Here is a 20,106-nt window from a genome sequence, read left to right as displayed (position 1 = left end):
CTAATGCTAACCATACATACAATGACATAAATGCGGACATGGAAATCCTACACATTCAACCCAAGAACCAAAAACTCAACACACTAGAACAATACGAAATATACAAACACACTAAAACACACCCAGATCGAATTCTCAACACACAGATCAATTTCAGTACATACACACTATTTGACTCCACTTTTCAACACTTTTCAACAATCAAACGCACCCACACAACAGGCAGAGAAGTTCGAGATGACGCCGAGATCTAGTAGGCTCTGAGGATGGTGTGATGAAGCACCGAAACAGCTGTAAGCCGCACAGACTTACATAAGTGTTAAAAGTAGTGTACGCAAGATTAAAAATGGAATATAAAATTGTATTTCGAAGGTTAGAAGAGTATTTCAGACATAAAATTATATCTGAAAATATTCCAGACACATTAGATGATAAGGGCTTCATAATGACATTACATTCTGTTGTTTATCACCAGTTTCATTCACCTGTTGTCGAAGACATGCTAATATATGTGTGGCAGAGGTGTGGATATATGACGGAGAAACATGACGTGAGAAAGTTTGATAACGTTCTTGCAACATTGTTGCATGTTGGAAACAATGTGTATGTGTTACAGAAGAGTGTGTAAAACCAATCTATATAAAATGTTTGTACTCTTCAATGCCTCTTTGTTCTGACCACTTCATTTCGAATCCACACTATCACATTTAAGGTGAGTCACAAAGTTAATACATATTTTAAATTCAAATTGAATTTGTATTTCAGCAAGAGTGCTGTTTTAATGTGAGTTAAGAGAAAAAGAAAATAGATTAGAGCATTAATGTGAGAGCAGTAATACGGTGTCGCAGTACTATGAGGATCCGAGTGCGCGCAAGAAGTGGCATAAGTAGCATCGATTTTCAAGTCATTATACAGGGTGGCACACGAAATGTCACACCATTTAATTATCACATTAAAATTTTAATATTGTAGTTTCGATGTTTCTACCTGCGCTAGTGGATGCCAAAATTCATGGAAAATCCGGTAGGTAGCATCACAATTCGGGTGTAACCATAGCTATGAGCACAAACATCAATTTTTGAAATGGCGGACAATGGGCGATTGACTGTTGAACACAAGATGAAAGTTGTTCTGTGCTGTGAATAAACAAAACGTTCGATTCTGGGCGAGGGAATCTCCTTGCATACTGCATGAAAAAGAAATATTTGGGGCAAAAGTTTCTGTATTGACCGCAATTTCGAGCCACGGAGTCATCGGTCCAATTTTCTTCGATGAAACTGTCAACCAAGTTCGATACAAAACCATGTTGGAAAGCAGTTTTATCCCCCATCTCATGGCAAAAGGTCTCACTTTGGAAACTGCGGTTCATGCAGGATGGAGCCCATCCACACACTGCAAACACCGTTCTGGATTACCTGCACGAGATGTTTGATCTTCGTGTGATGTCACATCAACATGGGTGCAGCAAAATGTGGCCACCTCATAGCCCGGACATTAATCCGTATGATTTTTTTTTATGGGGATTCCAAAAAAGAGAAGGTCTACCAAAGGAGGCCAGAAAATGTGGTGCAGCTCAGAGCCCTTATAGTGGAGTTGTGCCGTGCGCTATCTGAAGACTTGTGTCGAAAAGTGGTGATGAATGTAAGGGTTCGTTTGCAAGATGTTGTGAGGCAAAACGGCGGTCATATGGAACATGTTCTGCATTAGAGATAAAATTCCAAATCCTAATTATTAATTCTGTATAATTTTGTAAAGCTTTAATACAAATCAATACATGTTATGTGTAAAATAAATGGTATGACATTTCGTGTGCCACCCTGTAGTTCGTAAATGAAGAAAAAGCGAAACGAACGACTATCACCACGTTTCTTAATAAACGAAAGTTAGCTTTAATATGCATTTTCATTAAATTCAAGCATCATGAACTGGGATGGTTCCCTTGTAAGCTGTTTTCGTTTTATCAGAGTCAAACGACACTTATAGACGATGAAAAATAACTTGAAATAACTTTCCCTTTATTTACGATAGGAAGTAATAAGAAATAATTTCCTGAATTCTAAAATCCTCGTAGGCCTACTTGTGTCATCTGTTATGGAAATGTTGCATGTACAGACCCAGAAACAAAATTTGGGCCACCTGAATTTTCCAAGTTCCAGTTATAACATACCGAATATGCTCACTGCTTACTGAGTCTGGGTCTGTACAAACTGTAATACTATTTTACTGTTCTAATTCACTTCATTACAGATTCATGCACATAGATGCTGCTGCTGATATTTATTTTGGAATACTTTTTTTCTTTTGTAGACGAACAGATCTATAAACAAGATGGTTCGTGTGATTTCGGTTCATCATTTTGTGAGTCAAGACATTCATACCTGTGAAGATCCTGTGGCAGTGACCACAGCTCCACCTGATTACCTGTTGCTAGCTTTACCCCAGCATGTTGTAGAGGTTCGGGATCTGGCCAAAGGAGGAAGTATTGTATTCAACTTTCCAACAGTCGATCAAGTCCACCAGATGCTTCACTGTTGCAATGGTAAAGCAAAGTAATATGCATGATACACTCTATGACACGTGTTCAGAAAGTAAGGACAGTCGATCATTAAATGAAGCGTGCATTTCCATAATGTTGTAAGTGCCGAAACCGGGAGAATCTATTTTTTCACATATATCTGTTGTAGGTGCCCTGTTTGACAATATTACGAAAGGTTATGAAGAAAATGCTGCTCCAAGTAATAAAGTGGTGCACTTTCAGGTTGTGCAAGTTACAGCGTTGTATAGTCCGACCATTGAATCTGTGCCCTTGTAAGATATGCGAACTGAACCTTAATTCCTTTTCAGCCTCGGCAATTCATTTCTCTCCCTGTATTCCTATTTCTCTCTTTTCTATCCCTCTCTCTTTCTCTCCCCCACTACTCACAATTTTGAGCCTTCTTGCGGAACAGTTTATTTGCACTTGCAGTCCAGTGTTGTCAACTCAACATGAATACTGTAGCACGGAGTGGTGAAAGAAATATTATTAAGCAAGTAATAGGATTTTGCATAAGTCAATCAGTGTCATTAGACTACTTAAATTAAATTATGAATAAGTAATAATTAACCTTACAGTATTATAAGCAATATTCAAGAGACATGACACTGTTTGACGGAAATTTGGCAACATCCCTATTCGGCAAGGTTCGTGGCCTGCTGTTTGACGTAGTGGGAGAGAAACTGGTGGAATGGGATGAGTAGAGGCGTTAACTTTTCCAAGAACGACGACAGCGCTGAAGGGGCAAAGATCCGATGGTCCGACAATATGTACTGTATAAAACTATTTTTGTTCCTACTGTAAACTTTACAAATTGGCACTTACAACATTCTGGAAATGCACGCTTCAAATAGAGGGTGGGGGAAACTCAGGAGTGCATTGTGAGAGATGAGGACGTGTATTATCATGGAAGAACTTTTTGGTTGCAAGTGACTTTGCTTTTTATTAGGTCTGTTAACCTCAAATAAATGGTGGTAATTCTGTGGTGGTTAGATATGTTGCATGAAGGAAGTGAACCACAGTGCAAACTTAACAACTAGATAAATTCTCGATTGTATTGCACATATTCGATCAGTATTTCAGAACTACAACAGTCACGCATTGTCTCAAATGATGCATGGTTTCCCATTAATTTGCTTTAACAGGTTGTGAACCTGTTCATAACTCTTTACAGTCTGTAATATTTGACGAGCCCATACTTTCTGAATGCCCTTTATATATAATAAATAGGGAACATGTCCTAAATCATTTTTTTTATTTTCTGGGATAGGAATCTCTTTTTTGCAGCAACATAGTAATTTCTTATTATTTATACTTCGTATTATAAGAAAGTGAAAATGTTACAAAACGTGTTAATATTTTTATTTATTGTTAGTATGTTGCTATCTTTGCAATTGATATAAGAAGTAACAGGAATAACTGACTTCTTAAACAGGGAATTACGTGGCAACTCTGGAGCTGAAGCAGAATCGTCAAGGAAAGGAGTGTACTCATGCTCGAATCTACGCCAACTGGGATTCCCCATGTATGGTGAATCAGGGTGCTGGGTGTGGCACAGGGGCTTCTGTGCAGCAGCCTATGAGGGCTCGCATTGCAGGCCGTGTTACGCCAAGCAGTGCGCAGTCAGGACCTCCAAGTCTCGAGATGATAGAGTTGCCTCTCAAGAGAACACCTAATGTAATAGCTTGCTGCCAGGTCAGTTCTTATCTTATTGGTAAAATATTTGTCGGTTTGTAGGAAGATGCCAGGTCTCTCACAGGAATTGCCCCTGACTGCTGCCTCGCACTGTGACTGATTGTTACAGCAACAAGCTGATAAACTGTAACCTCGTTTAAGTGCATGTATCTGTTATATTTACAGTAGATTCTCAGATTGCTTGTACACGTGCCTTGCATTATCAGAATAATGTTCCTTGAAATCTGATGTAAATATTAAGAATTCCTCCTCACATTTTTTTAAGTCAATCTTAGGATTTTTTTTTTCTTACTAATGGCCGTTTCTTGACTGTTAGTCATATACCTGTATGAAGCCAGTTGTATAAACCAATAAATTTACCTATCGAGTTGTTGCTCATGGTGCATCATAGGAGACTGATCCATGCTACACCCGTGATGAGATGAGATGACATGACATGACATGACATGACATGACATGACATGACATGACATGACATGACATGACATGACATGACATGACATGACATGAGATGATATATGATATGATATGAGATGAGATGATATATGATATGAGATGATATGATATGATATGATATGATATATGATATGATATGATATGATATGAGATGAGATGATATATGATATGAGATGATATGATATATGATATGATATGATATGATATGATATGATATGATATGATATGATATGAGATGAGATGAGATGAGATGATATGATATATGATATGATATATGAGATGAGATGAGATGAGAATCGAACCCAAGTCCACAGGATTATAAGTCCAGTGCTCCAGCCACTAGATCACTGTGGCTGCTAATTTTAGGAATTGAGGATTATTATTATTATTATTATTATTATTATTATTATTATTATTATTATTATTATTATTCAGTAGGGTATTAACATGAAACAAATTATTATAAAACTGTTACAGTGAAGTTTATTGTGTCCTATTTTAACAGAATACAGAAACTAATATGAATTTGATAAGCGAGGAAAATAAAAATAAAATTGTGTTATTCAAATTTTATGTTATTTTATAAATAATGATGTCTTGCATAAATCTAGTCATTTGTATGCATAGTTCAACTAAAATAGTACAGGTGTTCCTTGTGAAAAAGCTTTGCATCTGCTATTTATTATTAATATTCTCTATCCTCTCTCCTTCGAACAAAAGGAGTGTTAAACACTGTAAATATGTTGGTTATCGTTTCTATGTGTGAGTATATGCCTGTGTTAAATGTTCCCATTCCAATTCAAACCCTCGCTTGAATATTGAAACACTCAAGACCTCTATGATATGACACTTTTTCTTCATCATATCCCGCAATGAATGTTCTCTCTTCTCTCAACTGTTCCCAGTTTATTGCAGTACGAATCAACTCTTCTGTGTTCAAGCACACCCATTGTCTTGAATTGCATAACCAAGAAACCTGCTTCCAACCAATGCCCCTTTTCCTTTTTCTTCCTTTTGATGATAAGTTAAAGTAAATTATATTTTTGTTGATGCATGATATGACCAAGGTATGCTGCCTTCTTCTTTTAATCGTCAGCAGGAGTTCCTGGTCTTTATTCATTCTGCGCAGAACATCTTCATTTGTGACTTGGTTGATCCAGCGAATTTTAAATAAGCAGTGGTAAGTCCACATTTTAAAAGCAAGTGTGTTCGTGTTCAGTACTTCCAGAGTTCATATGGTACTATTGACTTTATGTAAGATTTAACAAAGCATATTCTATTACTTATGTGTCTCTCAGTGCTTTCTTCATATTTTGTATAAGCACTATTTGCCTAGTACACTATTTTACTTCTTTATATAAGTCTAGCCTTCATATATACATTTTTCACACTATTTCAATTCATTGACTCGTTAATTAGGCGAGCAATATTAGGTATCCATCTCTAATCACCATTAGAAACTTTGTCTTCGTGACATTTATCTTTAAACCCATCATTTTGTTGTAATCATTCATCTTACAACGTAACACAATTCCTACTTTATTACAACAATATAAATATTAAAATAATTCTTGTAACAACAGCATCTTTCCTCTTCGTGCATATGTTATGATCCATTACTCAATTTAAGGCACAGTTGAGTGAGTCCTGTATAGATTTGTCACTTCATTCTTTGCATGAAAACTGTTCTTAGTGTTTGAATAGAATGAGAAAGGCACACTGAGATCGCAACATACGTGACTTCTTGTAGTTGTAAAAATTACTGTTCATCGAATAGGTATAATTTGTGTGTGATTTTGTTGTCTCACATGTAACTTTATAAGACACAACCTTTTCATTTAAGCAGTTCCATATTATGTTAATTGAGTTTTGTTTTGATAGGATTGTTGTGGGAAGAACAACATACAAGAAATATGTAAATGGATTCATTATACTTATTGCTACAATAGTCCTTGTTGGACTATAGTCTCGTAACAACTTTTATGCTCGACCATGCCGAAATGTAGTAATTATACACCTGGTAGCAGTCCTTTAATACATGTCATTAAAGTACACCTATTCATTAAAGTTCAGGTTTTCGATTATTCTCGGATATGCAATCGAAAGACGAGGGAAACGTCACAGAGGCTGGAAATCCATTACTGTCGCAGAAGGTTATGTTCTGTTACTATAATAATTAGCGTTAATTGTAAATAATATTCAAATGAATTCATTTTGTCATCTCGTTTTTCAATTCTAAATCAATTTCCAGGTTATACATTCTCTGCATTACATCAAGGTCAATGACATTATTGTTCCTCGGAAAAAATCAATACTTTCACGTCTGCGCACATCTCACAATTCAAGAGCTATGAACAAGGTCATTTCCGATCTTCTGTCAGATAAAAATAAAATGTATACTTCTGAATAATTTAAAGTTAGAAATATGGTCGAGCATAAAAAGTCGTATGAAACTTGCCTATAATTGTAATTAAGACGCTCGTATGAAAATTATGAAACTCGCTTGCGCTCGTTTCATAAACAAACATACTTGCGTCTTAATTACTATCATTATAGGCTCGTTGCATAATGTACTATTAATTTTGAATGGATCTCATGCAACCATCATTATGACTTACCATACATATGTTGTAAAAAGTCTTTACATACTCATTCATTCATTCATTCATTTTATTCCATAGATCTTACATGAGAATGAATCTTTAAGATGTGGAACAAGTCAAAATTTTACAATATTACAATTACAATTTTTACAGTTTTATAATTTAGTAATTTTCTACAATTTTTACAATTTTGTGCAAGTTTTTACATTATTTTGGCGAGGATGTAGTGAGATGAGGTGAGGTCCGAGGATTCGCCAAAAAATTACCCGGTATTTGCCTTTTGGTTGGGGAAAACCTCAGAAAACCCCAACCAGGTAATCAAATCAAAGGGGTTGATGCCGAGGACTGTCATACATGTAGTACTACAGTTACACAGTGTTAAGTCACCATATGTCAAAGAAGTGAGACTAATGCTCACACACTGGTTAATTTTAGATGATACTATTACTTTAAAATACAGTGATTGCTGAAAAGAATTCAGTTGGTTGTTGCGAGGTTATGTCATAAATGCAGAAACATTCAGCATTTTGGAGTTACGTATCAGCTTCATCCTGAACGAAGGCAGGAGAGGGGTACATGTCTGTTGGATTAATTGTCAAAACCTATTCTCCAAAACAGATGGGAACTTCTTCCTATGGTTTCCCTGTTGGTGGAGCCGGTATATAGCTCTGAAACATTGAATGATTCTATATATTTAATACAGTGTAAAATCTCGCATCTAATTATACACAGGTTCGTCAGTAAGTTACAAATCAAAGATAGCGACCAACATTTTGTAATGAGGAACCTGACGTATCATCACCTGATAGCAGTATTATCCAGGTGTCAAGGTGATCGATGTGAACACAAAAGAAACAAGAAGCAGCAGTTTGAAGATGGTGGCATCTCATCACAAGTGTACCATTGATGAATAGCACTCAATTGTGCTATTTTTCTACGTAGAAAATCTTGCAGCAAAGGATATTTATAAAGAAATGTTGCCCATATATGGTGAGCATTGCCTGCCACGTCAAGCTGTCTGCAATTGGGTGCAGAAGTTCTCTGAAGGCTGGACAAGTATTGAACACAGAGTTGGTCAGCCAGTGAAGATTACCAAAGAGGCAAATGTGCAACAGTTTGGTGATTTGATCCAAGCAAAAAGGATGAAGGGGACGATATCCTAGCCTTGACGATGAGTTTTAGGTTCATCATTACCGGCCTTAGGCAAAGCGTGCATCACTGCTCTGATCAAGTCGGTAAGGGTACACTCATGCAGAGATTGATGCTCACAATGATAATACTGCCATCTAACGGTAATAGCTTCAGGCACATCATTCAGAAATGCAAGTAGTATTTTAATTTGTAACTTACAGTACTTTCTGGCTCTCCCTCATACATCATGAATGACTTAAATCATATTTAATCGAATGGTGCTCATTTCATATTGGAGTTAAATGGCAAGTTGTAGCCAATTTAAGTCAACGCCATATTTTAACGTTTTGGTGGCTACTTCATTCACACACAACCCCAGAATGTTTGGAGGACCACACCTGCTGTTGGTCGACGGGTCCATTGGACCTAGCTGGGAGATCTTGTTGATCACCAGCTTTCCCTCCTTAAGCCACTGGAGGACGATTTTAGTGCCATAGCAGGTCAGCACTGGGAACAGAAAAGTAGAAAGAGGAGGAAGGAAAGGGAAATGAACCCCTAGGCCTCGAATGCTTTAATGCCGTCGGGGTCGAAGAAAGTAAGAGTTCAGTCAGAGGACTGGATAGGAAAGGGTAAAGAGGGAATTAGGTATTGGATAGAGGAAAATTATACTAAATTCAGTCAATAACTCATCAAGCTGACCAGTGCTAATGGATGAGTAGCCCCTCCCTTTAGTTCAGCTCGTAAAATTATGCTTACTAACAGCTGCACCACGGGAAGGTAGGGATGGGACATTGGGTATTTGTCCAGGTTGGTTCCTTAAAGCCTTCAATGGGAAGGATTAATGGCTCTCTCCCCTGTATCCGACAGATACCCTTTCGCACACCTTCATCTCAAACAGCAGAAATAACTAAAATGCTCTCTCAATTAATATCACTCAATAAAAGAATTGTATTCCAATGGATACCATCCCATTGTGGAATCCTGGGAAACGAGAATGCGGATGCTTTAGCAAAGAAGCACTGCTACTTACAGACCTGTTACTAAATCTACGTATTACTCTGTGAAGAGATTTATTAAATCTACATACTTAGACTTTAACAAACAAAATTTGATAACTCAATCCCAAGGGAAAAAATGGAACTCTCTGCATCAAAATCCACAGTTAATTCCCGATTTACCACGAAAATCGACTGTAGCTGCATTTAGATTGGCAACAGGCCATGATTGTTTATCCAAACACCTGCATAGAATTGGAATATATCAGTCCCCTAACTGCCCATTGTGCAACTCAAACCAAGAAATGGATTCGGAACACCTCAGAATCTGTGCTTCATTGGCTGGCCATGATAATATCTTTGAAAAATATTGGAGCGCAAGAGGTCAAATGACTTTATTGTCAAATGCCTGGCATTAGAAAACAACAACAACATATTTAATCGAATTACATATTTAAGGAAAAAGTAACTAATTTTGCTTCCACAGGGTTCATAAATATATATTGGACATTCAGTAATATTCTCACTTTTATACTTCTCTTCATTTGTAAAATATTAAATTTAACTTCTAGTGCTTCTAAGGTAAGTGTAAAGGTTAGTTGCAAATTAATATAGTTGTGAATAAAACTTGACTTTTAAATTGGCTCCTGATATGTATATTACACTTTGCCCTTTTCAAACTTCCCACATGTTAATTAATCATTGCTAACAAAATATGCGAATTATGAAATGAGACTGGTATTAAAAGAAAGAGAAACTCAAAGAATTGTTATTTCATTTGTTTGAAGCTAATTCATCTGTCACATGTTGAGCAACAATGGCATAAAACAAAATGAAGACTTCGCAGGAACTCAAAGAATTGTTATTTCATTTATTTGAAGTAATTCATCTGTCACATGTTGGGCAACAATGGCATAAAACAAAATGGCGACTCCGCAGCAGTGCGCACGAACTGTTTTCTGGTATGCAAAGATGAAATCAATAATTACGGTGCAAAGAAATTATTGGAGAGAATATGGAGGAAATGCACCAGATGGGAAAGCCATTAAAGCATTGTGTGAGAAATTTCTGGCGACTGGAAGTGTGAACAAACAAACCGGAGGTTCTCGTCGACGTATCTCAGAAGATAAGATTGAAGAAATTAGAGCAGGATTTCAGAGAAGTCTTCAAAAATCAATTCGCCATAGATCCCGGCAGTTCAATGTGCCAAGATCAACTGTACATAGAGTGCTTCATAAGCAAGGTAAACGTTTGGTGTGGCCTGATGAAGAACAGGATTATCAGTCCTTTTTTCTTCCATGAGGAGTCAATAACTGACCCGGTATACCAAGACATGTTGGAACAGTTCTTTTACCACCAGGTAGCTGATCTGCAACCGCAAGTAATCTTTCAACAAGACGGAGGCTCCTCCCCGACACTAGAGCCTGGATGTTCGGAATTCCCTCACAGAAATCTTCCCAGATCGCTGGATCAAATGTGGCAGACCAATTTGGTGGCCACCACGTTCGCCAGACTTCACTCCACTGGACTTCTTCCTCTGGGGTTATGTAAAAGACCGTGTGTTTGCGACTCCAGTACAAGATCTTCAAGATTTACGAACCCGTATCCGTGACACAATTGCAATAGTATCAATGAACATATTGGACAGAACGTGGAACAAAATCGAATACAGACTTGATATTGTTCGTGCTACCAATGGTGTACATGTAGAGGTGTATTGTGTGTGACAATGAAAATTATTTGAGTTTTTCTTTCTTGTAATACCGGTCTCATTTCATAATTCAGCATACTTTGTTACTATGGCTGCAAAAGGGTATCTGTCGTATACAGGGGGGAGAGCCATTAATCCTTCCCATTGAAGTTTTAAGGAACCAACCTGGACAAATGCCCAATGTCCCATCTCTACCTTCCCCTGGTGCAGCTGTTAGTAAGCATAATTTTACGAGCTGAACTAAAGGGAGGGGCTACTCATCAATTAGCACTGGTCAGCTTGACGAGTTAATGACTGAATTTGGTATAATTTTTCTCTATTCAATACCTAATTCCCTCTTTACCCTTTCCTATCCAGTCCTCTGACCGAACTTTTACTTTCTTCGACTCCGACGGCATTAGAGCATTCGAGGCCTAGGGATTCATTTCCCTTTCCTTCCTCCTCTTTCTACTTTTCTGTTCCTAGTGCTGACCTGCTATGGCACTAAAATCGTCCTCCAGTGGCTTAAGGAGGGAAAGCTGGTGATCAACAAGATCTCCCAGCTAGGTCCAATGGACCCGTCGACCAACAGCAGGTGTGGCCCTCCAGACACTCTGGGGGTTGTGTGTGAATGAAGTAGCCACCAAAACGTTAAAATATGGTGTTCACTTAAATCGGCTACAACTTGCCATTTTTCAAGAAATAGATTCGGAACATCTCGGGGTCTGTGCTTCGGTGGCTGGTCGTGATGGTGTCTTTGAGGGGTGTTGGAGTGCGGGAGGCCAAGTGACTTTATTGTCAAACGCCTGGCATTAGAAAACAACAACTTTGTTACTATGATTAATTAAAATGTGGGAGCTTTGAAAGGGACACACTATTTACCAACAAAATATTGCACATACGTGCAGTGGATTGTATATTTGATGATAATGTTCAGCAGAATATTATGTTTATTATATGTTTTATCTTATGTTTTAGACAACAGGTAACTTATTGGTGGCTTCCCACAAGACTCTGATGTTGTACCATTTCCACATGCGTACACACGATATCTCACGCCTGCGTTTCATCGACTTTGAAGAATCTGGTGTGTGCGTGGAGCTGAGTTTCAGTCCATCATGGCTGTCTGTTGCTGAGGACATAATAGCCTGCATGGCACAGGAGTATGTGCACGTGTTCAGACTTGGCTCAGGCCCAACAGACGGGTGGAAAAATGAAGGACAATGGCCAGAAAGGAAAGCTCCAGACAGCAGCAGTGAGTGTAATTCCGTTTTATCATGCCTATGTAAAGAAAATTGCTACAGGTTGCTTTCAGTAATGTGCTTGAACACTTATTTTTTTAGCTACTATGTTTATTTCGTATGTACAAGTTCTCATTATGCAATTACAGTAAAACTCTATTTATGTTCTCCATTTGTATAATTTTTTCGTATACATTGTTCAGGTTATAGAGTTCTTTGAAAGTGTCCTCATAAACAAAGTTAAACTATTCCACATCCCAGATTGTTGTTCCTCATTGTTTTGTTGTACCACATCATCTATTCAGAATTTTTAGTTCCAATTGATAATACCCTTGCCTATGTAAAGAAAATTGCTACAGGTTGCTTTCAGTAATGTGCTAGAACACTTATTTCTTTAGCTACTATGTTTATTTCGTATGTACAAGTTCTCGTTATGCAATTACAGTTGTTGTTGTTATCTAGTGCCTTGCATTTGGCAATGAAGCCATTAGCAGTCGTGCTTTCCAATACTTTTGAACTGTAGTTTCTTCTGATCTTAATGCTTCACAGGTCTTCAAGTGGTCTTCATTCATTTCTGCTGGATCGTTACACAGGACACATATGGGTGAAGCTGAGATACCTATTCTGTAGAGATGACTTGCTAGACAGTCATGATTTGTCAATAGTCTGAAGGCTGCAACTGCTGTTTTCCTTGGTCTCTGGGGGATTATATCTGGGTTGGAAAGTAGTGTAATCCATTTTTTGTCTTTAGCATTTGATTCTCTTTCTTGTAGGTATGAATGAGAAAATTTTGTAGTGATCAAGCGTTTTATTGAGGAATATGAGAAATTAAATTTAGATTTTTGTTTTACTGTTGTGCCTTTCTTGGCAAGTGTGTCTGCAGCTTCATTCCCCATGACTCCACAGTGTGCTGGAATCCATTGGAGACGGACAATCTTATTAACTTTTTGGAGTTGTGTTAACATTTTGTAGCATTCTCTTATTTTTGTTGACTTCTTTGCAGCATATTAGCTGAATTGCAGCTTTAGAATCTGAAAGAATTACTGTCTTGTTATACAGTAAAACTCTATTTATATTCTCCATTTGTATAATTTTTTCGTATACATTGTTCAGGTCATAGAGTTCTTTAAAAATGTCCTCATAAACAAAGTTAAACTATTCCACATCCCAGATTGTTCCTCATTGTTTTGTTGTACCACATCATCTATTCAGAATTTTTAGTTCCAATTGATAATACCCTTTCCTATGTAAAGAAAATTGCTACAGGTTGCTTTCAGTAATGTGTTAGAACACTTATTTCTTTAGCTACTATGTTTATATTGCATATTTCTCATTATGCAATTACAGTAAAACTCTATTTATGTTCTCCATTTGTATAATTTTTTTCGTATACATTGTTCAGGTCATAGAATTCTTTAAAAATGTCCTCATAAACAAAGTTAAACTATTCCACATCCCAGATCGTTCCTCATTGTTTTGTTGTACCACATCATCTATTCAGAATTTTTAGTTCCAATTGATAATACCCTTGAAAATGTTTTTGAGAACAGGATGTATGAAAGTCTGGTCATGTACAGCGTAACAAATCCCATTATCATAATGTATATGTGTACTGTGGAATTGTGACAGAAACTAATGTAGCTGCTCACTGCACTTTGTTGTCTGCTGTCACCTAGTGAATCCTTCACGACTAGCTGATGTGGCAGGGTGAGTGATTGAATGCGATTTTGTGTAAGCAGTGCTGGAAGGTTGTTATATCACCTTACCTAAATCTCTAATTTACCATTGTTATGCTGAATTCCATTCTTATTATCTCATTGTGTTTGTCTTGCTTGTTCAGATCTTTATTACCAGTAATGTTCTTATTCATTACTAGTCGTACCCGTGCGCTCCGCTGCACTTGTTAGAAATAAATATAAAGTCATTACATAATTAAAATAGGACATCTGGTCCAGAGAACATTCGTGTTTGATAGAACGATAAATCATTTAATATGTCACTTAATTTAGATTGTATTTAAATAATTAAAATGCGATCATTTTGGTCCGGAGACCACTCATTTAGTGCAATGATAATTTCTTTAACATATTTCTTAATTGTTATTACATGCAAATAATTAAAATATGATCATTTGGTTCAGAGAACATCCGTTTTTGGTGCAATTTGGTCCCATCAAAATTTTGCTTGGAATGAAACGTATCAGAAATCATTTTTAAAGAAACTTTTGTTATGCAACATTTTTCGCAAAAATTAATAGTAAGGGAGATATTTCGATTTATTTAATTCAAGCCCCCTTATAACCTCCCTTTTAAATGAAGTATTTGGAATGCCATATAGTCTAAAATCTAAGTTACAACGAAAATCGGTTCAGCCATTATCGCGTGAAAAGGCAACAAACATCCAGACAGACAGACATACAAACAAAAATTTCAAAAAAGCGATTTTCGGTTTCAGGATGGTTAATTATACATGTTAATACCAATTATTTTTTGAAAATCGAAAATGATCAGAAAAATTTTGGCTACAGATTTATTATTAGTATAGATTATTTTCATATTTTCATATTATTATTCCAACAAACAAAATTTGATAACACAATCTCAAGAGAAAAAATGGAACTCTCTGCATCATAATCCACAGTTGATTCCCGATTTACCACGCAAATCGTCTGTAGCTGCATTTAGATTGGCAACAGGCCATAACTGTTTGGCCAAGATCTGCATAGAATTGGGATATATCAGTCCCCTAACTATCCATTGTGCAACTCAAATCAAGAAATGGATTCAGAACATCTCAAAATCTGTGTGTCAGTGGCTAACCATGACAATATCTTTGAAAAATATTGGAGTGCAAGAGGTCAAATGACTTTATTGTCAAATGCTTGGCATTAGAAAACAACAACATATTATTATTCCTGTTATTTCTTATTATTCTTGCACACTGCTAACCGAATGGCTAGAGCATCGGTTTTCTATGCTGGTAACCCAGGTTCGAACCTGAGCAGGTCCAAGTGAGATTTGTGGTGGACAAAGACAGTGCATGGGGTAACATTTTCGCGTGGTGCTGCCATTTCCCCTATCATAATTCCACTATTGCTCCATTAATCATTTTCATCATCATGCAGTGTTACGTAGTTCGCCTCTCATGGTGCACCAAGAGATATGTGAAGCAGTGCCAAAAAGAAAACTATGATTTCGGTACATCACTCCCAGTTGGGGGTGTTATGAAAATAATTTATATATTTTTGTATTATTTTTCTGTTATCCATGTTATTATATCCAAAATTATCCTTTACATTCTCCTTATTTTATATGCCTTATGTCACTTCCTGTCAAGTAAGTGAGGTCTCTTCATCAGTGGCGAAGCTCTTAAGAGGTTTTTGAGGTGTAGCCTACCCATAAAATTTAAGTCATTAAATCTACTAACAGTATAAGTTCGTAATAACGATGTATTGTAACACTTGGTTTCACTCTGATCCTTCCATAATATACTACATTCACTGTTAGCAGTCATTCCACTACGAGAGGCTTGTATCCACAAGCCTTATAGCAACAGCCTCGCTCACAAGTAGTAGTACATCACTTTATTTTATTATACATGTTGCTTACTCTGCATTTATTTGTTAGGTTATCTGAAACCATAACCCTAATTATTTATAAAAAAAACTTAAAGTACTGGTACATGTGTACTTCGTTATTTTCAGCATTTTTCTTGTACAGAATAACCCCACTTAACCTAACTCCTTTTTTTTAACCGAAATGTGACTTAACGAAAATGTGGAGTGAGAATACATACCGTATTTTTTGCATCATGACACACACATTTTTCTTTAAAAAAATATTTTCTAAACTATAACTGCGTCTTATGTTCCAAAGGTTTATCAATAAATGCCAGTAAGACAGCTACTGTCGTGTTCTCACCCTACAGCTAGGCTACAAATAAGGTTAAATAAAAAAGAACTAAGGAAGAGACTAGTGAAGTGTTTTTGTGTGGAGTGTGACATTGTATGGGACAGATACATGGACATTACGACTCAGTGAAAAGAAGCGACGAAAAGCATTTGAAATGTTGTTATTGAGAAGAATGGAATGTGTGAAGTGGACAGACAGAATAAGAAATGAAGATGTGTTGGAAAGAGTGGGTGAAGAAATAATGATGCTGAAACTGATTAGGAAGAGGAAAAGGAATTGGTTGAGTCACTGGCTGAGAAGAAACTGCCTACTGAAGGATATGGAAGGAATTGTGAACGGGAGAAGAATCAGGGTAGATGAAGCTATCAGATGATAGACGACATTAAGATATGTGGATCATATGTGGAAACAAAGAGGAAGGCTTGGGGAGAACACTAAATGAATGAATGAATGACCCTTTAAGAAATGCTGTAGGTACAAAAATATACTTGTCACATTCTTAGTTCGCTTATTTTGTGTTCATTAATGGCCAGCAGGTGTACATTGGTTCCATCAAATGTTTTGTTTACATACCTTTAGTTCCACCTATCTCCTCTCGAAGAATTGTGGAACCAGTTGTGGCTGCATGAGAGATAACTGATTCTGCATACTTTCACTTCTGTGATGCTGTAGGTGTTAAGAAGTTGTTATTCGTCCTTCAGTGGCTTAAGGAGGGAAAGCTGGTGATCAACAAGATCTCCCAGCTAGGTCCAGTGGACCCATCGACCAACAGCAGGTGTGGTCCTCCAGACATTCTGGGGGTTGTGTGTGAATGAAGTAGCCACTAAAACGTTAAAATATGGTGTTCACTTAAATCGGCTACAACTTGCCATTTTCACTCCAAGTTAATTCCCGATTTACCACGAAAATCGTCTGTAGCTGCATTTAGATTGGCAACAGGCCATGATTGTTTGGCCAAACACCTGCATAGAATTGGAATATATCAGTCCCCTAACTGCCCATTGTGCAACTCAAACCAAGAGATGGATTCGGAACATCTCAAAATCTGTGCTTCAGTGGCTGGCTATGATAATATCTTTGAAAAATGTTGGAGTGCAAGAGGTCAAATGACTTTATTGTCAAACGCCTGGCATTAGAAAACAACAACAACATATTTTTATCAAGTGTGTGCTTTTACATTCCCAACAAAATGAAAATGTATGTGGAGTAGAGTGTTATTACTTTTTATAATAAAGTGCATGGTTTTATTGTACTGTTAATAAACATGTATTTAATATTGTAGCATCTTCCTTTCACTACCGAAAATAATACCCATGGATTATCCGAAAAACATGCTACCGTATCCAAAACAGTTCCACTCTCTTTAGTTCAGTTAAACAGGGCTTTGCAGTTAAAAGTGCACACATTATGTGCAAAATTTTATCCAGATTTAATTTTGTTTTTACAGAGCCAAAATCCTTACACCATATTAATTGTTACAGGTGCTAAAGAGACAAATACAGAAGCCTACATCAATTGGGATGAGGTTTTAAAAAATTGCACCAAATCAAAATTGCATCACAACTCTTTCCCTGTAACTGTGGATCTGCCTAGCATTGTAGAAGAACGAATTACCTGTTGTCACAGCAGTCCATCAGGAGTGATACAACGACTTTCCCCTTTCCAAATGGCTCCTCCTGATATGACCATCATGGTTCGCTGTGCCTCGCCGTCTGCCACTGTGAGTAAAAAGTTCTTTAATATAGGTGAAGGTGATAATTTTCCATGTTTTTCTTAGTTTAATATTATTCTCCCAACTACTAAAATTATGTGAAGAATTTGTATGCTTTACTCTGAAGAAGCCAACCAGTTCCTTAGCATATGAAGAGTGATGAATATCAGACATTGTTTCAAATACACATGCAGATTATTTTCCTTTTCATATCATGGAAGATGGTAACATATCTTTGATTAATTTTTGACATGCAACATTCAAGTTATGAACTGCATAAATTCTGGGTCAATTTTTATCGTTTCTAGTGTGTTACAGGTTTAAATATAAAGGTACGGTCACACGTCGCTACTTTTGCAGCGCTACTTTTATACTGCAGCTGCAAAAGTTGCGTGTCGTGTTCACACGTAAGCCAAAAGTAGTGCGCTGCACGCTACTTTTCGTGCTGCGCAACCCGAGTGCTGCAAAAGTTACAACTGGAGGTTGCGAGTCTGTTCACACACAAGGCGCTACTTTTGCAGCCACAGTCATGCTGCAGGTTTCCATCTCCGTGTTGATTTCTCAATATACATTTTGTGGTTATGTTCGCATTATTAAGAAACTCATGCAAAAGCTTCCTTATCTATTATTTGCTTTTCTGTCGTATCTAGTATTCAGAAATTGACATTATTTTTACTATAAAGCTTTTAAAAACGCCTATATACTTAAATGATAACCAACAGTGTATTCACGTAATCAATGTTGGCAACCCTCCTGTTTGGAACTACGCTACGGAAAATTTTAAAAATGCATTATATCGTCACCAATTCTGCTCAGACTGTGTTGTGTATTTAATAACTGTTACAAATAATTTATTTTCATCACATTTAACATTAAAATATATCCAAACAATAAAAGTATCATTGACACATTCGGGTGGTTACATTGGTTGCAACCGCAGAAAAAGTTTCAACGAAACCGATATCAAAAATGCTGTGGCTGCAACCCTGAGAGCCCTGTTCACACGTCGCTACTTTTAAGTTGCGCGCAGCATGGAAAAGTAGCGAGCAGCAGGTTCGGCAGCCACTACTTTTCGGGTTGCACCGTTGTTCACACGTCGCAGTACAAGAGTTGCGGAGTTTTTTGTACTGCAGCGCTGCAAAAGTAGCGACGTGTGACCGTACCTTAAGGAACTGTATCATTAGATTGGAGGTGTCTTTAAAATGGCTTTGTAAGTACGAGGTGTGTTCAAATTCCAACGTCTCCAATTTTTTTTTTTTTTGATAAACTATAGTTTGACAACTTCAAGTGAAACCCTGTAAAACACACCAACTTCTGGAATCTCTCTCTTTCTTTCTTCTCTCTCCCTCGCTCCTCGTCATTCAGTCACCAATCACCACGTAAATATCTGAGAGGGTGTGAGTGGGCATCGCGACCAATAGAAGAACCACTCTCCAGTATTATCACAATAACGGATTCTTCATTTTTGCCTCGACTGTCGGCTAGGAAGGTTCCATTATGCTAGCATTGCAGGCAATTAGTCAACCTTTTAATGCTTTTGTTAGTAGGTTTGACAAACTGTGAGTGGACCTGCAAGTACATAGTGCATAGTGCTCTCTCTCTTCCCCCCGTGCTTTCTCACTTGCTCCTCCCCAAGACAGCCAGCGCTCACGTAGTAACTCGGTCAGGGTTTCAGTTCGATTTGTCAATCTATACTTGTCCTAAAAATTTGGAATTTCTGTCACTTCTCAACATAATCTCCGAAAATATTTCACAATGTTGACCCCATGATGCATGGCCACTGTGAATGCTTTTTTAGGGATCTGTTTTGGCCACTGAAAAATCGCTGATTAAATAGCGACGTGACTGGAGAATGTGCTACCGCGGAGTGTGTCATTCATTGTTGGAAAAAGCCAAAAATTGCTAGGAGCCAGGTCAAGTGAGTAGGGAGCATGAGCAATCACTTCAAAGCTGTTTCCATGAAGAAATTAATTGCGTTATGTTTTCAGGTCTTCATTCAGGATTGTGTGCACAGATCCCACGGAAATGTCAACTTTTCAGGTGATATCTTCCACAGTGAACTGGTAATCCTCCAGAACAAGTTTCTCCACTCGCACAATCATGTTGTCAGACCGGCTGGTGCGAGGCCAAAGTCCTTTTG

The 20,106-nt window shown here is 37.4% G+C and overlaps 1 protein-coding gene across 2 annotated transcripts in view; it reads left to right on the top strand.

Moving 5' to 3' along the window:
- LOC138696894 (BLOC-2 complex member HPS3) overlaps nucleotides 1-20,106 on the top strand; it is a 68,914-nt gene that overhangs the window by 9,574 nt on the left and 39,234 nt on the right. For both annotated transcript variants that reach the window (XM_069822363.1, XM_069822362.1), the window contains exons 2-5: nucleotides 2,308-2,539; nucleotides 3,969-4,228; nucleotides 12,082-12,358; nucleotides 17,737-17,975. In XM_069822363.1, the coding sequence (XP_069678464.1) occupies nucleotides 2,329-2,539; nucleotides 3,969-4,228; nucleotides 12,082-12,358; nucleotides 17,737-17,975 (987 nt within the window). In that variant the 5' untranslated portion in view covers nucleotides 2,308-2,328. The remainder of the gene's footprint in view (nucleotides 1-2,307; nucleotides 2,540-3,968; nucleotides 4,229-12,081; nucleotides 12,359-17,736; nucleotides 17,976-20,106) is intronic.

This window comes from Periplaneta americana, chromosome 3 (assembly GCF_040183065.1).
Source record: "Periplaneta americana isolate PAMFEO1 chromosome 3, P.americana_PAMFEO1_priV1, whole genome shotgun sequence".
Taxonomy (NCBI): domain Eukaryota; kingdom Metazoa; phylum Arthropoda; class Insecta; order Blattodea; family Blattidae; genus Periplaneta; species Periplaneta americana.
The sequence above is the reverse complement of the archived record's forward strand: the minus strand, read 5'-3'. Positions and strand labels throughout refer to the sequence as shown.